The 24421-nt window shown below is 44.1% G+C and overlaps 1 protein-coding gene across 1 annotated transcript in view; it reads left to right on the forward strand.

Moving 5' to 3' along the window:
• The first annotated feature begins 9236 nt into the window (after nucleotides 1-9236).
• Nucleotides 9237-24421, forward strand: part of LOC145354666 (interleukin-21 receptor-like) — a 62510-nt gene continuing 47325 nt past the window's right edge. The window contains exons 1-3 of the mRNA XM_080206099.1: nucleotides 9237-9457; nucleotides 12241-12316; nucleotides 18077-18191. Of these exons, the coding sequence (XP_080062225.1) occupies nucleotides 12253-12316; nucleotides 18077-18191 (179 nt within the window). The 5' untranslated portion in view covers nucleotides 9237-9457; nucleotides 12241-12252. The remainder of the gene's footprint in view (nucleotides 9458-12240; nucleotides 12317-18076; nucleotides 18192-24421) is intronic.

Consider the following 24421-nt stretch of genomic DNA (forward strand, 5'->3'; position numbering starts at 1 on the left):
TGCAAATAACAAGGTCCAGCACTGTATCTGAGCGGGAGAGATGGGGAAAATAGATTTATCCTCTTTGAAAACGTCCAGTAAGGGTTTATGGTCAGCAATTATAAAAAACTGTTGACTGTAGACATATTGATGGAACTTCTTCACACCAGTTACAGCCACCAACCCTTCCTTCTCAATTTGAGAATATCTTTGTTCTACTGTTCAGACACCTCGTGCTTATTTTATTGTCTTCCTGTGAGGATGTGGCTCTCTCAATCATTTCTTCTGCCTACAGCACTACTCCCCTCTGGAGCAACTTGTTGTTCAATCCGCAACAGATGTCAATGATGCAGGACACTCTTGTATGTCTATACTGCAGGATACTCCCAGACTTACCGACACATCTAAACATTATCTTCAAAAGGCAATTGCCTGCCCAGTTGTGGCCCTTGTAGTCACATGGCAGTGGTTATATGTGACCTCTACCTGTGTGTTGGGGTTGCTACATTGATCAGAAACTATGGCTTTACTAGATACCCTTATTCCCCAGTATCAAGCCACAAAGGTGCTCTGGTGGCCTGAGACATGAAGTAATTGGCTCTGTTTAAGGATGAAGAAGTCATGGCAGCTTATGGTAGTTACAGACAACTTAAGTCTTGAAGGACTGGAATTCCTTCCTATCCACAAAAGTGCCCAGGTGCTCCAGGAAAGCTTTGTTCGCCACATGAGTATAGTCAATAATGACCATTTCTCATCCATAACCCCAAAACTAACTTCCCTCTTGACCTCACTGGTCTGATCAGTTGTGGACTTGATATACTGACCAACTCTGCTGTATATGGCACCTGTGACCTTGCTGATTAAGAGATGCCACATGGAACACTAGACATTTGCTGGAAAAAAATTACAGCCAAAGATGTTAAAATCATCTTTAAGGTGGCAGGCATTGGGTATCCACCACTTTCTTTGGCATCAACTCCTGGTCCAGTTTTGTCACTGCTCTATGAAGAAACACAATCTTCACAGGTATTGGTGCTTGGACGTTGTGATGAAGCTGAGCTTGTCAGTACACCCTTTAAACTGGATAGAACCTTCTATACCATGGGCTGCCCTCTTGTCCCCATTTGTCTTCACCATTCACATCCAATATGTTCAATAGGCCATTGGAGCTCTTTGTGCCACTAATCTGAAAGCATAGTGAAATCAAAAAAAGGTGGCAAGTTTTTTTTATATTTACTCTTAGGATGCAAGTGTCACTGGCAATCCAGCATTGCTCATTCCAAATTGACTAGTGCTGATTGGGAAGGAATTCCAGGATTTTGATGCATGACAGTGAAGGAACAACGATATATTTCCATGTCAGGACGGTGAATGATTCAAAGGGGAACTTACAGGTGGTGGTGGTACTCCTGTGCATCTGCTATCCTTGTCTTCTAGGTGGTAGAAGTCACAGCTTTGGGAGGAGTTGTTAAAGGAACCTTGGTGATTTGCTGCAGTGCATCTTGTAGATGGTGCACACTGCAGACAATGTGCACCACTGTAAGCAGCTGAAGAGATTTGGGTCCAGGGCCCAACCTGTGGAATTCCTGCAGTGATGTCCTTGGGCTAAGATAATTGGCCTCCAAAAATCAGAATCATCTTCCTTTGAGATAGGATATTCCCCTGGGTTCACAATGACTTCAACTTTGCTAGGCAATTACCTGACAAATGGTTGTTTGATTATCCTAATTACCTGCCTGCCACCAGTTTGGCAGTCAGTGATCCATCTCAATGCCTGCATCAGCTAAAAAAATTGGGAGGTGACAGTAAGATGTCAGTACTGTCCCCCCACTCCCCCACACCTCCATTCTCACTTTAGTGGGGTGGCAAAATTCTGCCCAGTCTTTCTTTCTGTATGTGTTTGTGCATCAACATGTGGGTGTCAAACCTGAGGATGGCTAACATTGCCACATTCAGGGAAGTGGAAGAGAAATGGTGGGAACTTGAAGTTTCTACACCAATAAAAAGATGCTACGGGGGTTAACCAGATGCAAGGTTCCTCAACTGGTAACAGTAGCTGAAGTGAAGCTCACCAATGTACATAGGATTTTAAAATGTCTGGATGTGAAAAGAGGAAAAAAACAGTTTCAGTATCTGAGTCCCCATCAACGCCGCACAACCGAAGCAGAAGTGAGAGGTTTTACTTCAAAGAAACCAAGGAAGAATTCATTTTATTTCTCTATTTTGCCCTGATTTCCCCGTTTGTATTTTTGTCCAAAACATAAACAGTGGTGGCAGCTCTGAATGAGGGATTGCTACATGTCTACAAGATCAGGAGACGCAGATCCTTCAGATTGAAGCATGTCGTATGAATTGTTAACCGTGTGAGAAAGTCAGCAGGGTACGGTGGTGAGTAGTGTGAGTTACCCCACATGTTGTGTTAAAAATCTCATGTTTCTTGGCCAACAACTGCTCTCTGCTGGGTCCACCCCATAAAGCAGAACATCGTCGATGGCTCCTTTGAGTATATCGATTTAGTTCATATTGGTTAACGAAAAGTACATCTTCGGGTGGCCAGAGTCAGGAACCGAGCCACAACACAGGGCTTCTCCAGCTGCTCGGTGGATCAGAGCACAACACCTTCATCCATTAGAGAAATATGTCAGAATCCAATGGTCTGAGATACTGCCATAAGCTTAGATTTTAAAAGACAAAGTGGATGCCTGATAAAGGAGCATGATTTGTATTCCAATGAGTTGGTCTGATGAGATCAAGTTGTTGCATTTCTACATTTCCCCCCAAATTTAAGAAATAATGCAATAATTCTCAATATCGAGAGTAAGTCTGCAGAAGATGGTGAGTGTGGGCACTGGAAGTTATAGGCTGAAATGGAACTGTGGTCTTAATAGGGCCAATGAAATATTGATAATGGTCTGTTGGAGTGAGAGATTGCAGTGAAAGGGAGCTTTTGCACCGAGTTGCTGTGAAATTTCCTTGGGCAGTTTATATAGATCATGCATCAGTGGATAAAATGGGTCTTCAGCAAAGCAGGAAGTTAGGTTGTGGTAAACATTGAGAGTAACTTCAACTCCCTTGGCAAAAAGGACAGTGAGACTAACCATGGTGCCCCGAGGACTGCAACACGCCATCAGCCTGGCTTGAAACCGATAGCAAACTTCTGAAAAACAGGAAAAAAAAATCTAATGCTGTGACTAGACATGAATGAATACATTTTAACAAGAGCAGCAGGTGCAGCCTGAGATTAGACTCTCACTAATTGTCATTGATCTGTATTCTGACGGTTATGGCCCACAAGTTGATGTTCTCATTAAAAATAGCTAAAAGTAATTCAATTAAACAGTGACATTTTATTCAGTAGCATGATTAGTGAATTGGAATAGTTCTGTGAGACTTTTTTGAGTTCATTATGACCGTCTCACCTTTATTAACAGGAGTTAATATAATAAAAACCCTAACTACATTACAGCTTAACAATTACTCCTGTGACTCAGTGGGCAAAATGCACTGTTCTGTGTGGTATTGAGTCAATCAAACTGGGAAGATATTTAATATTTTGTTCTCTGGTTGTGAGTGACATTGGCGAAGCTGGATTTATCGGCCATCACGAGTTATACTAAAAGGGTTATATTGCAGGCCGTGTGATGCAGGTACTCCCAGGATGGTGTTAGGTAGGCAATTTCAGATGGTGAAGGGGAAGGGAATATGACACGGACAGCTTGTGACTTGGGGTGGAACTAGTAGGTAATGGTGTTGCCCCTCACCTGCTGCCTTTGTGGTAGAGGTCATGGAGTGGAAAATTCTGGTGGTAACCTTTATGAGTTGGTGCTGTGCATTTGGCAGGTCGTAAACAGTGCACCAGTGGCAGGGCATGGGGTGGGGGGGGGGGGGGGGGGGGAGGGATGAAGATTAAGCCCAGTGGCCGAGATATCAAACAAGCAAAATGCTCTTCTAGATCATTATTAAGTGTTTCTGCTTCCAGTGAGTGAAGACAATTCCATCAAACTTCTAACTTGAAGCATGAGACAAGGTGGGGGAGACTTTAAGGGATCATGAGCGACTTGTTGCAGAGTATCCAGTCTTCACCCTGCTCTTGTAGCTACCTTATCGATGTGCCTAGTCCAGTTCAGCCTTCGGTTAATAGTGACCCCAAGATGTTGCTGATGGGGTACTGGGCAACACTGGGGCTGTTGCAGGCAGGAACCGGTGGTTGGGGTTTCCCATGTACTGATCCACACAAAACAGGCAGACTCCTGCTTCACCGTGCCTGTGTGTCTGAGCCATCTGACCTTAGCTACTCATGAATTCTGCAACTGGCCACCAGCAGAGTTGGAGAGGGGGCTGGGAGACACAATCTGCCAACGTTTCTCCAGATCACTTATCGCTGCTTGTCACCGACTGCAAATGACCAAAGTGAGAATATCAGATAAGGGTGCAGTGCTGAAACCCTTCATGGCAGAAACGTCCAGAAAAGTCCAATGCTACTTGTTGCCTACATGTACCAGAGACAATGTCCAGCGAATGGAAATGCTAAAGGAAAACTGTGAACAAGACCAGTGAGATGCAGTGCTTTTATGATGATGAGAAGAAGGAAACAAGCCGTTTTCATTCTTCATTATTCCTGTTTGTTCCATTTACAAATGATTTAACCATTTTATCGTTTTCTCATTTTGACAGTCTTCCCCCGTCCTGCAATCCCCTTGATTGTTGGCTCTGATTGTGTGTTTCCACCTGACTTTTTAATTATAATTCTAAGACTTGTGTGGGCTTATTTTTCATGTTGCTGCGGTTTTCGCAAAGCGGAGAGAATTCTCCAGCTATCGGTTCTGAACATCTTACGTTGTTTCTATGAGAAAGCTGCAAAAAGCTGCTACCTGTCTTGGTGCAGAATTAGTGCAGCTGGATCTCCCAGCCCCGGGCAAGCTGCACAGCGGCACACTGCAAAGCCCTGATCATAGAATAGAATCCGTACAGTGCAGAAAGGGGCCATTCGGCCCATCGAGTGTGCACTAACTCTCCGACAAATCATCCCGTCCAGACTCTAACCCCGTAACTCCACCAATTTGCCCCGCTAATCCCGCTAACCTACACATCTTGGAACACTGAGGGACAATTTGGCATGATCAATCCACCTCACCTGTACATCTTTGGACACTCTGATGATATTTTTGTTTCTCCTGCTCTTCCTAACTACAGCCGCTCTGACTACTTCAACTCAATGTCATTTCTGGGATGTGGACTGGCGCTTAATGCCAATCCTCGGTTGTTTCAATACAACTAAGTGACATGCTTGATCATTCCAGCTAAGAATCAACCATGTTGGTGTGGGACTAAAGTCACATATGGTCCCGAAGGGACAGGACTGAGTCGTTGGATGTTTATATGGCAATCCAACAGCGTCAAATTCATTGAGTTCAAATCAGCAAGCCGCCACGGTGGGATTGTGAATGTAAATTTTCTGGTTTATTGGACTGACGACAAATACCATTCCACCTTCGCACCCAGCACACTTTCCAATTGGAGTGGCAGGCTAAAGAGCAGCAGCAGGATTCCTGCTCCCTCTCCCTCTCCTGTCGGAGAGACAACGCCGCCAATGAAAGTTCCTCCCCTTTCACTGCCATTTCCACTGGGGTCGGTTAACTATGAAGATTTAAGCTCCGGACTTTCCTGGACCCTGTGAGTGTGCGTGTGAGTGAAGAGCGTGTAAGAGAAGACAGTGTGTGTGAGTGTGTGTGTGTCCATGAGTGTATGTGTGTGAGAGAGAGAGAGGAGGGTGTGTGTATGAGAGAGAGTCTGTGTGTGTGTTTGAGAGAGAGTGAGAGAGGTGTGTGTATGAGAGAGTGTGTGTGTGAGTGTGTGTGTGTCTGTGAGAGAGTGTGTGTATGAGAGAATGTGTGTGTGTAAGACAGGAGTGTGTATGAGTGTGTATCTGTGAGACAGTGTATGTGTGTATGAGTCTGAGTGTGCATGTGTGTGTGTGAGAGAGTGTGTGTGTGAGAGAGTGTGTGTGTGAGAGAGTGTGTGTGTGAGAGAGTGTGTGTGTGAGAGAAGTGTGTGTGTGAGAGAAGTGTGCGTGTCAGAAGGGAGTTTGTGTGCAAGAAAAGTGTGTGAGAGAGAAGTGCGTGTGTAAGGGAGAATATGTGAGAGAGAAGAGTGTATGAGAGAGAAGAGAGTGTGTCAGAGAGTGTGTGCACATGAGAGAGAGTGTGACTGCGTGTGAGAGCATGACTGCGTGTGAGAGAGAGCATGACTGCGTGTGAGACAGCGTGAGTGCATGTGAGAGACAGCGTGAGTGCATGTGAGAGACAGCGTGAGTGCATGTGAGAGACAGCGTGAGTGCATGTGAGAGACAGCGTGAGTGCATGTGAGAGAGAGCATGAATACATGTGAGAGTGAGTGCATGTGAGAGTGAGCATGAGTGCATGTAAGAGAACGTGAGTGCATGTGAGAGAGCGTGAGTGTGTTTGACAGAGCATGACTGTGTGTGTGTGAGAGAGAGCATGAGTGTGCGTGTGAGAGAGCGTGAATATGTGTGTGAGAGAATGTGTGTGTGAGAGTGTGTGTGTGTATATGAGAGAGTGTGTGTGTGAGAGAGAGGAGTGTGTGTGTATGAGACTGGGTGGGTGTGTGTGTGTGTGAGAGAGAGGAGTGTGTGTGTCTGTGAGAGAGTGTGTGTGTGTCTGAGTCGAGTGTGTGTATGAGAGAATGTGTGTGTGTGAGAGAGAGAAGAGTGTGTGTGAGAGAGAAGAGTGTGTGTGTGAGAGAGAAGTGTGTGAGTGTGTATCTGTGAGAGAGTGTATGTGTGTATGAGCCTGAGTGTGCATGACAGAGTATGTGTGAGAGAAGAGTGTGTGTGCGTATGTGTGTGTGAGAGAGGAGTGTGAGAGGTGTGCATGAGAGAAGAATGTGTGTCTGAGAGAGGAGTGTGTGTGAGAGAGAGTATATGGGTGAGAGAAGAGTATGTGTGTGTGAGAGTCTGTGTGCAAGAAGAGTGTGTGTAAGAGAAGCATATGTGTAAGAGAGAATATGTGAGAGAGAAGAGAGTGTGTGAGAGTGTGAGAAAGAGAGTGTGTCAGAGCGTGAGTGCGTGAGAGCGAAAGCATGAGTGCATGTGAGAGAGAGCATGAGTACGTGTGAGAGACAGCGTGAGTGCATGTGAGAGAGAGCATGAATGCATGTGAGAGAGCGTGAGTGCATGTGAGAGTGAGCATGAGTGCATGTGAGAGAGCGTGAGTCCGTGTGAGAGAGCATCAGTGCATGTGAGAGAGCATCAGTGCATGTGAGACTGAGCATGAGTGCATGTGAGAGAGCATGAGTGTGTTTGAGAGAGCATGAGTGCGTGAGAGAGAGAGCGTGAGTGCTGTGAGGGTGGCACGGTAGCACAGTGGTTAGCAGTGCTGCTTCACAGCTCCAGGGACCCAGGTTCAATTCCCGGCTTGGCTTACTGTCTGTATGGAGTTTGCACATTCTCTTCATGTCTGCGTGGGTTTCTTCCGGGTGCTCTGGTTTCCTCCCACAGTCCAAAGATGTGCGGGTTAGGTTGATTGGCCATGCTAAAATTGCCCCTTAGTGTCCTATGATGCATAGCTTAGAGCGATTAGCGGGTAAATGTGTAGGAATATTGGGATAGGGCCTGGGTGGGATTGTGGTCGGTGCAGACTCGATGGGTCGAAGGGCCTCTTTCTGCACTGTAGGGTTCTATGTATCTATGAAGAGAGAGTGTGAGTTTGCGCGTATGAGAGAGCGTGAATATGTGCATGTGAGGGAATGAATGTCTATGACAGAATGTGTGTGTGTGTGTGAGAGAGTATGAGTGTGTGAGAGTGTGAGACAGTGTATGTGTGTGACAGTGTGAGTTTGTGGGTGTGTGTGAGTGTAAGCATGGGTATGAGTGTGTGTGTGAATGTCAGTGTGTGTGTATGTGACTGTCAATGGGTGCATGTGTGGATTTGAGTGTGTGTTGGTGTGTGTGCATGTGTGTCAATGGGTTTGGGTGAGTGTGGAGCGTGTGTGAATCAGTGTGTCGGTGGGAGTGTGTATATTTGTGGGTGTGCATCAATGTGTGTGGGTCTGGGTGGATAGGTGGATGTGGGTGTGGCTGGGTGTGCGTGAGTGTGTGTGTGTGAGAGTTTGGGTGTATCAGTGTGGGTGGGTGTGCATCAGTATGAATGTGGGTGGGTATGTGCGAGTGTGTGTGTGTGTTTGTTTGAGTTTGGGTGTATCAGTATGAGTGTGGGTGGGTATGTGTGCATCAGTGTGAGTATGGGTATACGTACGTGTGTGCATCATTTCGCACGGTGCATCCGCCCATGGGTGTGGGATGAAATGCTCCCGTTTTGCACGTTGCCTTTCGTGAGATGTGAATGTCACCCGGTCCCGGTTCAGTGAGCAGTATTGAAGGATGCAGATTGTTAATGGATTTTCTGCGCTTTCATTTGTGTTTTTACTGTAAATGTTACTGAATTTGCAGGAGTAAGCGCGATGCTATTTTGTTGCTTCTTGTTTTCACCTCAGCTGCAGCTGTTTTGCTTTAACTCAACCCATCACACCACTAACTGCAGAGAAATAAAGAGCGTTGTACATCTTCACAACACAATCTAAATGTTCTCTCATTGAGCAGGCAGTAATTTCCCCTGATCACAATATGTTCGATAAAGCAGGCGGCTTTCTGGCGGTAATTCTCGAAGTCTGTGTCCCGACGATTGGTGGAGGTTCCTCACTGCTGTATCCCCTACAGTGTCCAGGACAACATTCATCCCTCGATCAAAACCCTATAATAAAGAAATTGACTGGTCCCTCGCATGGCTGTTATTTGTGAGAATATGCTGTGCTCAGACAAGCTACCGTACCGCTCCTCATTTCGATGTTTTAACCTGGACGGGGCTCTTTTGGAAGTATTTCAGAAAGGGTTGATAAAGCACAAATTGTATCAGAGCTAGGATTCCCGGGTACATCTTTCTTAGTGGATAGTGTTAAAGAGGAATTGTTCCAGTGAAACCAAAAGACCACGAAGGACAATTTAATTCAAGAATGTTGCTTTCTTTGGAAGGTGCAGTGTCCAAATCCACCCCAGCAGTGCTGCCTTGTGACAAGGAGATTGGTGATGATTTTATGAGCCAGCCGCTAATTTTTTAACCTTAAACCACATCCTGACCTTTTCTCAATCTACAACAGGTGACGTCAATGCTGTGTAAGATTTATTTGAATGTTCCACTAGTTACTGAAGTGCGGAGTGTCTCATCTGAAAGAGGGCTCTTAGCACTCCGCTTCTAATTCGGGCACCTGGCCAGTTGTCCCCTCCCCTCCGCTCCTCTGGCATTCCGCCAGGGAAGAGTATGGCCAAGAGTCAACAGCAACACACGGCCGCTTTCCCTTCCCAGTCACACAGATACCTTTGGGATTGCGATCTTCCGATAAAGAGCGGACTGGTGGAGTGAGTTTCCTGGCCCCGTCGGGGCGTTAAACAAGGACTCTGCAGTTGGTAAGTGTGTGCTGGAAGGGCAGGGGGTGCTGGCGAGGAGATGGGATGTGGCTTCACTTCCAGTCGCCCTTCTCACCATAACAACCGATGCTGTTGACCATAGTTTCTTGCTGTGGCTTTTCAGTAATCCCTCTGATTTTCAGACCCATGGTCTAAGCCGCAGTCTGCTCTATAGACATGTATCACTAACTGCTCCTGTAACCTTTTAATCGACAATGAGAAATTTCTCACCTCGGATACCCAGCAAATGGCCGCATTAGGAAAGTGAAATGAAGGAAAAGACTGAGACATCAGCAAGGTTGGGCAGGTCAGTGAATGGAGGTTAGTTGATGTTAAAGGTTGACTTTGGGGAGGCTAACTGTAAGAGTGAAACAGCAACTGAGGAAAGGAGATCATTAAACAAATGCTCATCACTGATTCTCTGCGGGACTGAGCCGTGTCTGAGTCTGCATTCTAACCAGAATCCAAAGGAAACTGGGTAAGAGTTGGGATCTGACTGGAGGTCAGGAGGGAGGTTTATTTGATTGTTTTATTTTAGGATAGACGATGTGCGCCTCTTGAGAAATGCATTTTATGCAGCGGAGTGACTTGGTGTTTTATTTGGGGGGGTGGGAGAGGAGGGGTGGAGGGAAGGGGCGAGCGATTGATGTTGGAATACTGGACCAGATTCCCTGTCCTGCCCAGAGGGGCCCGCACTAAAGAGCCGGCTACCTGTGTGTTAGAATTACAGATCGCAACGACGTTTCCCCCCATTTTATTGTCTTCCTAACTGCTGAGCGAAATATTCCGTCGAAGCCAGTACTATTGCTTAAATGTTGGAGAAACCGATTCCTTCTGGAAAAGCTACGGTATTCTATATGGAGGAGTTGTTCATTCGATATCGTCATTCACAGATATTTCTCCTTTAGGGAATAATGGGGAAGGATGAGCAGGCTGAATATCAACCTGTTGGGAATAGCATCATGAATGCTGAAGTGCAACTTTGAACCAGAAGCTTGTGCCTCAGAGACAGGGCAACTAGCCACTGAGCCACAAGACCACCTGAGGGAAGGGGGAGACCCCATTTAAAACCAGGACTGGCTCCAGTATCAAATCTGAGTAATCCATGCAGCCAATTTAGCAATTTTCAGTGTCCTCTATCCCACTGTTACTCTCATCCAAGCTTTCAAATTCCAGGTTTATATCAAAATAAAGTAAATAACAATGAAAGCAAATGTGTCTGACATGCACACACAACTCAGCAGTAAACATTGCTTAACTCTCAGTGATATATTGCTTTGTGTTGAGATATTTTATAAGAAGAGTTAATGTTAGCAATATACAATCTTATCAAATGTGGCAGACACTTCCAATGGACCAAAACACCGACAGCAACAAGGCTCATCATCGACACGACCTATCCCACTCTCAAATACCAACTCCTTCATCACACACATGCAACCTATCCCACTCTCAGATACCAACTCCTTCATTACACACACAACCTGTCCCACTCTCAGACACCAACTCCTTCAACACACATGCAGTAATCCGTCCCATTCTCAGGTACCAACTCCACATCTTACACACGCAACCTATCCCACTCTCAGATACCAACTCCTTCATCACGCGCACAACCTGTCCTACTCTCAAATACAAATTCTTTCATCACACACACAACCTGTCCCACTCTCAAATACCAACTCCCACATCTCAGATGCAATCTGTCCCACTGTCAGATACCAACACCTTCATCACACACACAACAATCTGTCCCACTCTCAGATACCATTCCTTCGTCAACACACACAACCTGTCCCACTCTCAGATACCAACTCCCACACCTCAACACGCAGCCTGTCCCACTCTCAAAACCAACTCCTTCATCACACACGCAATCTGTCCCACTGTCAAAAACCAACTCCTTCATCTCATGCACAAGTAACCTTTCCCACTCTCAGATACCAACTCCTTCATCACACACACAGTTACCAACTCCTACATCACACACACACACTCAGTTACCAGTTGCCTCATCATAGACACACAACCTGTCCCTCTCTCTACTATTAACTCCTTCATCATATGCTTACAAAGTCTCCTATTCTTAGATAAGAGTGCCTCCAAGATCACACACTGACAGCCTGTCAACTCCCAGATATCAACTTCATCATAATAGACACATAACCTGTCCCACTTTCCCAGTCACAATCCTGTAATATTTTGTGAAAGTGTGCAGCCCTGTAACAATGTGTGAATATGGATAGCCCTGTGACAGTATGTGAATATAATCTGCCTTGTACCAATGTGTAAATGTGGACAGTCCTGTAACATTGTGCGTATATACACAGTTCTTTATCACTATGTGTGTATGTACAACACTGTGACAGTACGTGAATATGCACAGCCCTCTAACAGTGTGTGATTATATATAACCCAGTGACAGTGTGTGAATATATATTGCGCGCTAACAGTGTGTGAATATACACAACCCTGTAATAGCATTTTATAACCCACAGCCCTGTAACAGTGTGTGAACATACACAGACTTTCTCAGCCTTTGCATATATGCAGGCCCATATCCTCTGCTAGCACTAGCTACACTTTTTCCCATTTTATGCAACTAGCCTGCAGAATAATCTCCTTTCACTATCTGTATGCTTGCAAAATCTGTACCCTCTGCTTGTTTCCAAATTTTTCCTCCTCTTTGCTGCTGTTCAGACATGTGTTTTGTAAATAATTTTATGACAGGTTAAATTATTGCCTGATAATGTGATATTAAACATGGTGCTTTTCTTCTACAGAAAGTTTCCACAATGAGCTGTCTCTGGGGGACCCTGCTGACCGTAGTGCTCCTTCTGTGTAGACAGGCACAATGCAGTAAGTTCAAACTAATGTGTTGAATTTCAGTTGTGCCACCATGTCACCTGTGCGGAGGAGATTTTTGCAGGGTTACAATGAGTGTTAATGGTCCTTTTGTGATGGTCCAAATTAACAGAATGCAAACCGGGGGTTGGTGGTGGTCTGACTTACCCTCTCAAGACACCTGCAAACGGCATGTGTTGAGCAGGAATGGGGTAATAGTAACCAATGTTAAACTTGTGATAACCAATTGGTGAAGGAGGAAATCAGAAGTCAATATTTGCTTAGTTTTAGATTTATTCAGAAAGTGAGACATTACACATGTGTATCTCCTAACTCTATAACCCACTACCAGTCTCACTAGGTGCCCCTTTATATGTGCTTTTATAAATAATTATCCAATAAGTTCTCCTCCACCTCTACACAAATAATCTTAATTTATACAATTGATAACCAAATCATCACAATTTTTGGTAATCCTCCCTCTGTTCTCACTGGGCAGATCATTTTGCAATGTGTTCATTCTATTGCCCAAATTATATTCATTGCAAAATTAAAAATGCACCAATGTTTGTGCTTCAGTTGCAGCACTGGAGTGTACTGCAGTACACTCCTGAATATCTGTTATTCTATATATAAAGACTCCACAAACCCCCAATTATATTTCAGTTTGTACTCCATTCCTGGGAATTCTATTCTATATATAATATATATATATTTTATATATTGCTGCTATTCTATATATAAACTGCCTAAACCCCTCCATTGGATTCCATCCTGTAACTCTGAGAGGCTGAGCGAATTGGACTTACATTCTCTGGAGTTTAGAAGAATGAGAGGAAATCTCATTGAAATTTATAAAATTCTGAAGGGGCTTGATAGGGTGGATGCTGAGAAATTGTTTCTGCTGGTAGAGCTGTTTAAAACATGGGACCATAAGGTCAGTATAAGGGTATAATATAATCATTTAGGATTGAGATCAGGAGAAATTATTTCATGCAAAAGGTTGTGAGCCTTTGCAATTCTCTATTTCAGAAGGGGTGTGGACGCTCCATCATTGAATACATTTAAAGCTGTGATAGACAGATTTTTGGTCTCACAGGGAATATATGGTTAGGGGGAGCAGATGGAAAAATGGAATTAAAGCCCAAGATCATCCATGATCATAATGAATTACAGAACAGGCTCAGCAGGCCTTATGGTCTATTCCTGCTTATGTTCTTGATAGCCATTATGTTACATATAAACTACTCCAATTCCTCAATTAGATCCAGCCTTTGACTTTCTCCTGGGTGTCTGTTATTTTAGATATAAACAATGCTTTTGATTGTGTTCTAATCTCTCTGGGCAGAATTTTTCAGCCCACCTGTCACCGGGATCATTTGGTCCTGTTGAAACTCAATGGACTTTTGGCTGGGCTGCTGAATCTCCTACAGGTGGGTCTCACCATGATGGGCCCAGAAAATCCTGGCCTGAATTCACTATAGGAACATCAAATCACTCATCTGCTGCGGTGAAAGGTCAAATCTTGTGAAATAAGTGAAAATAGGGCCATCAAATTAAGAAGGAAGTCTGGGAATATTTTCATGCAAAGGAAAGAATACAGAATATGTTATAAGGGAAAGAAAATTAAGTTAGGTCAAAAGAGTACTGAGTATCTTTCTAGACAGAGGGAGAAAGAGAGTTGAGATGAGATTGAGGGTATGAGGAGAAGCTGGATAGCTATGATTAAGGGAGAAGCTAGGTAAGTATAGTTGAGGGATATGGAAAAAAGCATGTAGGTGGGATTGAGGTATATGGGAGAAGGCAGGTAGGTGAGGTTGAGGGATATGAGAAATGGTGGCTATGTGTAGTTGAGATAAATGGGGAGAAAGGAGGGAAGTGGAATTGAGAGAGATGGGAAGAAAGTGAATAGGTGGGAGTGAGGGAGATGGATGACAGTGGAGAGATGTCACCTAGACAATAGGGAGAAGGGAGTTATGTGGGATTGAGGAATATAAGGAGAAGATGGTTTGTGCAGTTGAGGAATTTGGGGCGATAGTGGGGAGGTGAAGTTGATCTGTTAGAAAGGGAATGGTTTGTTGATCTTCCCCTGTTTGAATTTTTAATTTGTTTTGAGGGTTGGACACTGGCAAGGCCTCATGTGTTGCTTATCCCTAGTTTCCATCAAGACATTAACAGTCATCCACACACTATGTGACTGGAGTCATATTTAGGCTCAGATTGGATAAGGATGTTGGTTCCCTTACCTGAAGGACATTGGTGAACAAATTAGGGTTTTACACTAATCCACTAATTCACAAATGTATTTTTTTTGGTGCCAACTGACAAATAATTAGATTATTTAAATTCAATCTCATTATTTGTCATGGTAGGATTTAAACTCATAACCAGGAGATTTTTGATCCAGTATCCTTAATCTAGCTTTATGAGGATATGGTACAGAACTATCTCTTAGACACCCTCGAGTTCAGTTTCTTTACTATTTTAAGCCAATAGTGATGATATTTGAAGTGAAATATGAGAAAAGTTCTCTTTGAACAATTATGAGCATTAACCCAGGAGGATTCTGCCATCTGAGGCCACGTCACTGATACCTCCTATAACAGCTAGTTTCCTCAGGAATTGTAAAATAATTGTGCACTTCAGGTGGGGTTGTATTGTGGTGGATCTGTTTAGGTAAGTATTTTTCTTACAATTCTAGCTCTCCTGAACAGCAATGACATTTGAAGTTATTACTTAATTCATGACCAAGGCCTCAGAACTGTGAAATTCCTCCCCTCATTCAGCCTTTCCAACTGTTACATTTAAAATCTGTTTCACTGAGTCAGCCTGCAGTTTCACTCTACCCCCTGGGATGGGCCTGGGTTCCATTCCGAACTATCTGATTTTAGCTGGCCTGTGATAGAGACAGGATTACTGGCCACAGCACCCTGGGATAGAATCATAGAATCCCTACAGGGCAGGAGGACGTCATTCAGTCCATCGACCATGCACCGACAACAATCCCACCCAGGACCTGTCCCCGTAACCCTATGTATTTACACTGCTAATTTACCATGACATTAAGGGGCAATTTAGCATGGCCAATCAACCTAACCTGCACATCTTTGAAGTGTGAGAGGAAACCGGAGAATCTGGAGGAAACCCATGTAGACACGGGGAGAACATGAAAACTCCACACAGACGGTCACCTAAGGCTAGAATTGAACCCAGGTCCCTGGCGCTATGAGGCAGCAGTGTTAGCCACTGTGCCTCCGAGGGAAAAATCCACTAGGACCTCTGTCCCTGCATATTGAACAGTATGGGAAAAGAGTGAATGCACAATCATTAGCCACGAACAAGACGATATCATGCGTCATGTTTGGGTGTTTAGTGGGGCATCCCAACACTCACAATGTAGATTCACATGGGGGGACTGGCCAGTGGGGCAAGGTTTCCTTTCTGACCCTATGGAAATAAAGCCCAGAGTCAGTGCTTTCAGGGGAAGAATTCTGATAAGGTAAAGGGATGAGGAGAGCAACAATGTTACTCATTAAGTAGTAAGGAGAAAAGAACTCAGTTTCATTTTGTTCCAAATGACTGGAATGTGACCTACAAGCACATGAGCCAGTTCGGAGTGAAAGTTGACCAGGAGTATGAGCAGGGTTGGGGCATGAGCAGGTAAGGACTGGCAGAAGCATGAGCCAATTGGGATCTGAACTGCAATATTGGATCTGATTTAATATTTAGTCAACTGTGGGGTGTTGAGGTGAGGATGGCTCCAGAAACCAATACTTGCTGATGTATGTGACCGGAGTCCTAGCCTGCACAGATACTTTGTGGCAAAATTCCACTCATACTTCAATCCTGAACTGACAACAAGCTTTAAATATCGAGAGTCAGTGGAATCCTGCTGAGACTGGCCAGCCAGGCGACTAAAATCCTCAACCAGCTTCAAATTGTCTCATTACAATTGACTTAACCTCTTCTCTTCTCCTCTCCTGAAATCACTGACACAGTAACAGGTGCAAAAAATGTGAGAGCTTAGGACGGAGTCTTATCTGTGAAGATTGGACAGATAAAGAAATAATTTATACCGTATAATTGGCATTCTCAGGATGTTGCAAAGCACTTCACTGCCAGTTTTAAGTACTTTTGAAGTGTAGTCACTGTTGTTTTGCAGGTGACCACATTGGCAAATTTTCACACAGCGAGCTCCCACAAAAGGCAATGAGATCAAGGAGCAGATCATGTTGGTTGAGGGATAAATATTTGACAGGAAATATAGAAGGCACATGAAAGTTAATGTAGTGAAATGTAAGTAGGAAGATGAAATATATGCCACATGATGCTCTTTCCTAGGGTAGAAAAGCCAAGTAATGTGGGACATAGGTTTAAGATGAGTGGGGAAAAGTTTAGAGATGTGTGAGGCAAGTTTTTTACTCAGTGGGTGGTGAATGTCTGGAATGCACTTCCCGGGGAGGTGTTGGGAGCAGGTATGATAGTGGCATTTAAGAGGCATCTAGACAAACACATGAATAGGGTGGGGATGGAAGGATACGGACTCCATAAGTGCATACAGTTTTAGTTTAGGCAGGCATCATGATTGGCGCAAGCTTTGAGGGCCGAAGGGCCTGTTCCTGTGCTGTACTGTTCTTTGTTTTTTGTTGATACAACTATAAAGGAACATTGACTGATGGGGTCAGGTGCACAAATCTTTAAAAGTGGAAGAACATTTTGGTAATGCTGTTTTTCTAAAGCTGGCATCGACAAGATCCTGTATTCTATAAATTGGAGTGGGATGCTAAAGTAAAGAAACAGTGTTAATTCTATTCAAATCAATGAGACATAGGATATATATTTTTGAAGAGCCATCACAATGTAAAGGGTCAAATAGTTAAAGGGCAAAGGATTGAGAGCGATTGGACGGTACGGTGGCACAGTGGTTAGCACTGCTGCGTCACAGCGCCAGGGACCCAGGTTTAAATCCAGCCTCGGGTCACTGTCTGTGTGGAGTTTGCACATTCTCCCCTTGTCTGCTTGGGTTTCTTCAGGTACTCTGGTTTCTTCCCACAGTCCAAAGATGTGTAGGGTTAGGTTAATTGACCATGTTAAATTGACACTAGTGTCAGGGAGATTAGCAGGGTAAATATGTGGGGTTACAGGAATAGACCTGGGTGGGATTGTGGTCGATGCAAACTTGATGAGCTGAAAGGTTTCTTTCTGCGCTGTAGGGATCCTATGACATTTATTTCAGACGTACAGTACAGGTTTGTTGGCCTGAATGGCCTCCTTCTCTGCTGTAAAATTCTATGCTCCTGATGTTGAAGAAGTTCCCAGTAACTGACCATTTGCAGAGGCAAGGGAATGATCACCATAATTCACCTCAGTCATGGTTGAAAACCAAGTTGTCTGTTTGGGCAAACAGTGTTCAAGATGGGGGATATTAGTGCTGCCAGCAGTTGAATCTCATAACTCACAAAAAAATTTAAATCAGTAATTCGTGCGTTGTTTGTAACAATTACAGGAAAATGTAAATTTTAATGAACTAGTTTAACCTGTATAAAATCCTTAGCTTTTTGCGCTTCACATGAGTTACTTTTTAGCACAGTGAATGTTGTCATATTGGCAAATATAACAGCCATCTTACACACAGCAAGCATACACAAACAGCAATGGATCTTCCACAACCGTGGTGTGGGTTGAGGGAGGAAGCTGTATCCCAGGATGTATATTCAGAGGGGAACAGGAGTTAAACCACCCCAATAATAACATCTTCCAATAATTTCTTTCAAGCTACAGGTTGTGATGCTTTAACCTGTGTTACCGACTACTTAGAGCACATAACATGCATCTGGAGAGTTTCAGAACCACGTGAGCCTGGAGTTTCATACCACCTTACTGCAGTTTCGTAAGTATAGAATTATTCAAACTCTGAGCCGTTGCATCTTTGGTGATCTATGACATTGTTGGGTAAAAACGAAACCAAATAGCAAACAAATCACAAACTTTGCACTGCTCCCTCTTACATCTTTTGCTTTTACATCACTTGCTCTTCTTACACTATTCACTCTGACCTCATTACATTGCAAGTCTCACATCACTCACTGTTTTGCCACTTGCTTTTACATCACCAGCTCTTACATCACTTGTTTTTGCATTGTTCACTCTTTTTTACATCAATTGCTGTTATATCACTCAGTTACATTTCATACATTCCATTATGTGTTCTTATGTCATTTGCTGTTATTTCAGTTACCGATGTCACTAACTAATGTCATTCACTGTTGACGTCATTTAATGTTACACAGTGCTTTTACACCACCAGCTGTTGCAGTACTCCTTACACATCACACTGTTAAATTGCTTGCTCTTACATCACTGACTGTTAATTCATATATTTTTGCATCATCGATCTGTGCACATACTGACAATCAAGTCTAGGCAGCAGCAAACCTTTCATAGCAACAGATTCCCAGAGTTACAAACTGCTGACTGAAATATTTGTTAAATTTAACAGCGAGTTCAACATGTGTGAAAACAATTGTGTTCACCATAGGTACATGTAACCTTTCAATCCATCAAACTCATCCTTCCAGGTGAAGCACAGGTGAAGGCTCCAATTTCACAGAATGATGCAGCAGAAAAAAGACTCAGTACCATGAAGTTCTAGAGGGAGGGCCCAGTTCCACAGGGCTCCGTGAAAGAGTCCAATCTCAAAGGAAAAGGCCCCAGTCCCACAGTGTAAGATACCAGGGAAAGGGCTAACATTCAAAGTGCAGCACACCAGAGAATGATCTAATTCCACATTATGGGTACGAGAAAATGCTGCGACCACATTGCAGGCCAAAAGGAGAAGGGCCCTGCTCTAGAGTGAAGGGCAGCTGGAGAAGTTGCCAATCACAAAGGGGACCACAAGAGAGGACACCAGAGAAAGGACCCGGTCCCACATGGCACCACAGAGAGAGAGCCCAGACATATGGGAAAGGACACCAGAGAAAAGTCTCAGCCCCAAAGTACTGGACATCGGGGGAAAGGCCCAGTTCCAGATTACAGAAAATCAGGGGAAGAATCATGTGCTACAAGTGCTGGACACCAGTGGAATAGCCCAGTACCACAGTATAGGGCACAGTGCAGAACATCACCTGGGAATGGGCGCAGCCATACAGAACAACAAGTGGACAGCTGAGGACATCATCAAGATTGCAAAGAAAAAGAGAAGTAAAGCAGAAGCAGTGACATCAAGTTTGGTTATAAGGACAGCAGTGTAACTGGGAGAGGAGCCAATGTAGGATAAAGGGATTCACAGCTTTGAAATTGAGAAGCATGAGTTAAAGCCATAGAATGAGAAAGATCAATTTAGGTTGGGAAAGACAATTGGAGAGACAGATAGAGGAAGAGAGATGGATGGAGAGTGAAGGACAGAGTAATAGAAGGACCAGTTGGAGAGGAAAACAGACAGATGGAAAGAGGGTTGATGGAGTTAGATAGTTGAATTGAGATGGGGCCAGGTACTAATATGGAGAGGGATTGACTACAATAGGAAGGAGAGAGGAATGAATCCACAGAGAGCAAGAGAATGATTGGTAGACAGAAGGAAAGAGACAGACAGCAAGAGAAAGTGAGGGACAATGGACAAGTTGAGTGATGGACATAGAGCTTGACAGAGATCAAATGGACATACAGGCTGCTGATGGGCAGTGTCAGGTAGAGAATAAGTTCAATCGACAGACTGAGCTGTGAATGTCTTTAAAGTCAGACTGACTGCTTGGATGCCTGAGCTCAGATGTTGTGGTTTCCCCTGAGATCTCGTGCTGTGTTTGAAGCACAGTCTGTGCAGAGTTAATGTCATTGTGGTGTGGAGAGTGTAGCACTGTCAGCTCTCCTCAAGACGTCTTTCTGCACCTGGTATAAATAGATTTATAAAACCCACTTAACGAATCGCTGGTAAATAAATAACAGATATTTGCTCCAGTGCAACACTGTATGAATAAAATGACATCACCAAATATTCCACTGACTTATTCGGGCTTAAAATACAAAATGATTTGTGATCTTTTTAAAGTTCTGTAGCTCTGGGGAATTTCCAGTCTCCCCGGGTCATTTTTTAAAAAGTTTTAGTTCGAGCTAATTATACTACTACAAGATGTTTGGGTATTTGTGGGAGTTGTTTTATTACTCAGATAATAATGCTATTGAACTCGAAAAAGAAATAAAGTTCCCCTCTGTGTTTCACTGTTCCCGTCATTATCGCTTACCATTTTAATTTACTTTCACTTTTTAAAAATCTATTCCAGAAGAATTTACTGGCATCACTGTGAAACACAGCTGTGTTTCAGTGAGTAACATACTTGTCTCAAACTCAGAAATTTAGAGGGTCAAGTCCTATGACATTTGAACCCATAATTCAAGCAGTAACGAGGAAGTGTTGCACTATTGGAGGTACCCGCTTTTGGATAAAGCCATGTCGGCTGTCTTGGGTGGTTATAAAAGATCACACTGCACTATGTATGGAAGAGCTTGAATGGCTTAATTGGTAACGTTCCTGCATCTGAGCCACAAGTACGAGTCCCATTCTAGAGCAGAATTTTAAAGCCCCTTCTAGCAGGTTTGTTAATCAAATCCACAGTGGTAGCACAGTGGTTTGCACCAGAGATCCAGGTTCAATTCCCAGCTTGGGTAACTGTCTGTGTGGAGTTTGCACATTCTCCCCATGTCTGCGTGGGTTTCCTCCGGGTGCTCCGATTTCCTCCCACAGTCCAAAGATGTGCAAGCTATGTTGATTCACCATACTAAATTGACCCTAGTATCACGGGGATAAGCAGGGTAAATGTATGGGATTACGGGAATAGAGACCAGTTGGGATTGTGGTTGGTGCAGATTCGATGGGCCAAAAGGCCTCATTTTGCACTATAGGGATTCTATGAAGTTAACACCAAGAAACAGTTGTTTTGTCTGCTGGAAAGAGTTTATTGACTTAGTCAACACTAGGGGAAGCGGAAGAACACCTCCAGAGATAAATAGGGGTTACAGCATCTGGTTGAGGCGGCTGAGGGACTTCACTGGTGCATTCTGGGAGAAGTTAGCCTGGCAACATTTACCAAGAAGTGGGAAGCACAAGAACACCTCCAGAGATAAACAGAGGTTACAGCATCTGGAGAGGCAACTGAGGGATTTCATTGGTGCATTCCAGGAGAAGGTGGCCCGGCAACAAGAAGTGGGAAGCGGAAGATCTGGTCTCAAGGAGTGGTAAGCCCGAACCACTACATTAGTGTTTCCCTCCCTCCCTTCTCCCCTAACCAAAAAAAAAGGCCGCTATGAGAAGGTAAAAGTGAAAGTAAAAGTTTTATTAATTTTCTCAAATAATTTAAACGGTACTTGAAATGTCAGTCAGTGGGGTTAAGTGCTGCATTTGTGGAAGATCCGTGATGCTTCCAATGTCTCAGATGACTGCATTTGCAGGAAGTCTACCCAATTGTAGCTCCTTACAGACCACATGGATAGGTTAGAGCGGCAGCTGGATGCACTTAGGAACATGAAGGTGGTGGAAAACATCATAGATAGGAGCTTTAGAGATGTGGTCACACTCGAGATGCAGGCAGATAAATGGGTGACTGCTAGAAGGGGCAGGCAGTCCATGCAGGAATCCCCTGAGATCATCCCTCTCTTAACAAGTATACCATTTTGGATACTGTTGGGGGAGATGGCCTATCAGGGCATGACAGCAGCAGCAGCCAGAGCAATAGTGCCACAGCTCTGCAGGAAGGGACAAAGAGCACTAGAGTAATAGTTATAGGGGACTCTATATTGAGGGGTGCAGATAGGTGCTTCTATGGATGTGCAAGAGACTTAAGGATGTATGTCGCCTCCCTGGTGCCAGAATGTCTCTGAATGGGCAGAAAGCATTCTGAAGAAAGAGGGTGAACAGTCAGAGGTTGGTATTAATAATACATATTGGTATTAATAATACAGGCAGGAAGAATGATGAGGTCCTGCAGCAGCAATTTAGGAAGTTAGGTAGAAAGTTAAAAAGCAGGACGTCTAGGGTTGTAATCTCTGGATTACTCCCTGTGCCACATGCCAGTGAGGCTAGGAATAGGAAGATAGTGCAGTTCAACACATGGTGTAGGAGTGAGAGTTTCAGATATCTGGACCACTGGGGTCTCGTCAGGGGCAGGTGGGACATGTACAAGAAGGACGGGTTGCATCTAAACTGGAAAGGCATAAATATTCTGGCCAGGAGGTTTGCTAGTGTCACATGGTAAGATTTAAACTAGTTTGGCAGGGGTGTGGGAACCAAAGCAAAGTGAATTAACTGAAGAGGAACCAGAGAGTAGGGCCAATAAGACTCAGAGAAAGAGACGGCAGGGTTTAGTTGCTAATCAAAGAGGGTCTGGTGGACTGAAGTGCATTTGTTTCAATGCAAGAAGTGTAGCAGGTAAGGCAGATGAATTTAGAGCTTGGATTAGTACTTGGAACTATGATGTTGTTGCTATTACAGAGACTTGGTTAAGGGAAGGGTAGGATTGGCAGCTTAACATTTCAGGGTACAGATGTTTCAGGCGGGATAGAGGTGGATGTAAAAGGGGTGGGGAATTGCACTACTGGCTAAGGAGAATATTACAGCCGTACTGCAGAAGGATACCTCGGAGCACTCATACGGTAAGGCAATATGAATAGAGCTCAGGAATAGGAAGGGTTTAGTCACAATGTTGGGGTTTACTATAGGCTACCCAACAGCCAGTGGGAGATAGAGGAACAAATATGTAGGCAGATTTTGGCAAGGTGTAAGAATAACAGGGTTGTTGTGATGGGAGATTTTAACTTCCCCTATATAGACTGGGACTCACTTAGTGCTAGGGGCGTGGATAGGGCAGAGCTTGTAAGGAGCATCCAGGAGGGCTTCTTGAAACAGTATGTGGATAGTCCAACTAGGGAAAGGGCCATACTGGACCAGATATTGGGAAATGAGCCCAGCCAGACGGTCGCGTTTCAGTAGGGGAGCACCTAGGGGACAGTGACCCACAACTCAGTTCCTTATCCACCGGTAGCTTAAAGCTTACTGCACCGACTATGCTGCCCGACTGAACTAAAATCCCCTTCCCTTCTGGGGACCATATCCCTCTATTCCCATCCTATTCATATATTTGCCTAGATGCCTCTTAAAACTCACTATTGTATTTGCTTCCACTACCTCACCCGGCAGTGAGTTCCAGGCACCCACTACCCTCTGTGTAAAAAAACTTGCCTTGTACCATCTTTTCCTTATCCATCAGTACCTTAAAGCTTAAAGTGTAGTCCTCAAGTTAAGGTGCTAAATTGGGGGAAGGATAATTACAACAATATTAAGCAGGAACTGAAGAATGTAGATTGGGGGCAGATGTTCGAGGGCAAATCTACGTCTGGCATGTGGGAGGCTTTCAAGTGTAAGTTGATAGGGATTCAGGACTGGCACATTCCAGTAAGGATAAAGGATAAGTTTTGGGAACATTGGATAATGAGACATATAGTGAGCCTAGTCAAAGAGAAAAAGAAAGCATTTGTCAAGGCTAGGAGGCTGGGAATACACGAAGCAAGTGTGAAATACAAGGAAAGTAGAAAGAAACTTAAGCAAGGAGTAAGGAGGGCTGAAAAGGGTCATGAAAATTCATTGACCAGCAGGATTAAGGAAAATCCCTAGGCTTTTTATACATATATAAAGAGCAAGAGGGTGCCCAGGGAGAGGGTTGGCCCACTCAAGGACAGAGGAGGGATCTATGCATGGAGCCAGAGGAAATGGGGAAATGGGCAAGGCATTAAATGAGTACTTTGTGTCAGTATTCACCAAAGAGAAGGACTTAGTGGATGATGAATTTTGGAAAGGGTGTGTAGATAGTTTGAGTCATATTGAGATCGAAAAGGAGGAGGAATTGGGGTTCTTGAGAAACATTAAGGTAGACAAGTCCCCAGGGCCTGATGGGATATACCCCAAAATACTAAGAGAGGCAAGGGAGGAAATTGCTGGGGCCTTGAGAAAAATCTTTGTATTCTTACTGGCTACAGGAGAGGTCCCAGTGGATTGGAAAATAGCCAATGTTGTTCCTTTATTTAAGAAGGGTAGCAAGAATAATCCAGGTAATTACAGACCAGTGAGCCTCAGTG

This window comes from Carcharhinus amblyrhynchos, chromosome 18, assembly GCF_965287045.1.
Source record: "Carcharhinus amblyrhynchos chromosome 18, sCarAmb.v2.hapA, whole genome shotgun sequence".
Classification (NCBI taxonomy): Eukaryota; Metazoa; Chordata; class Chondrichthyes; order Carcharhiniformes; family Carcharhinidae; genus Carcharhinus; species Carcharhinus amblyrhynchos.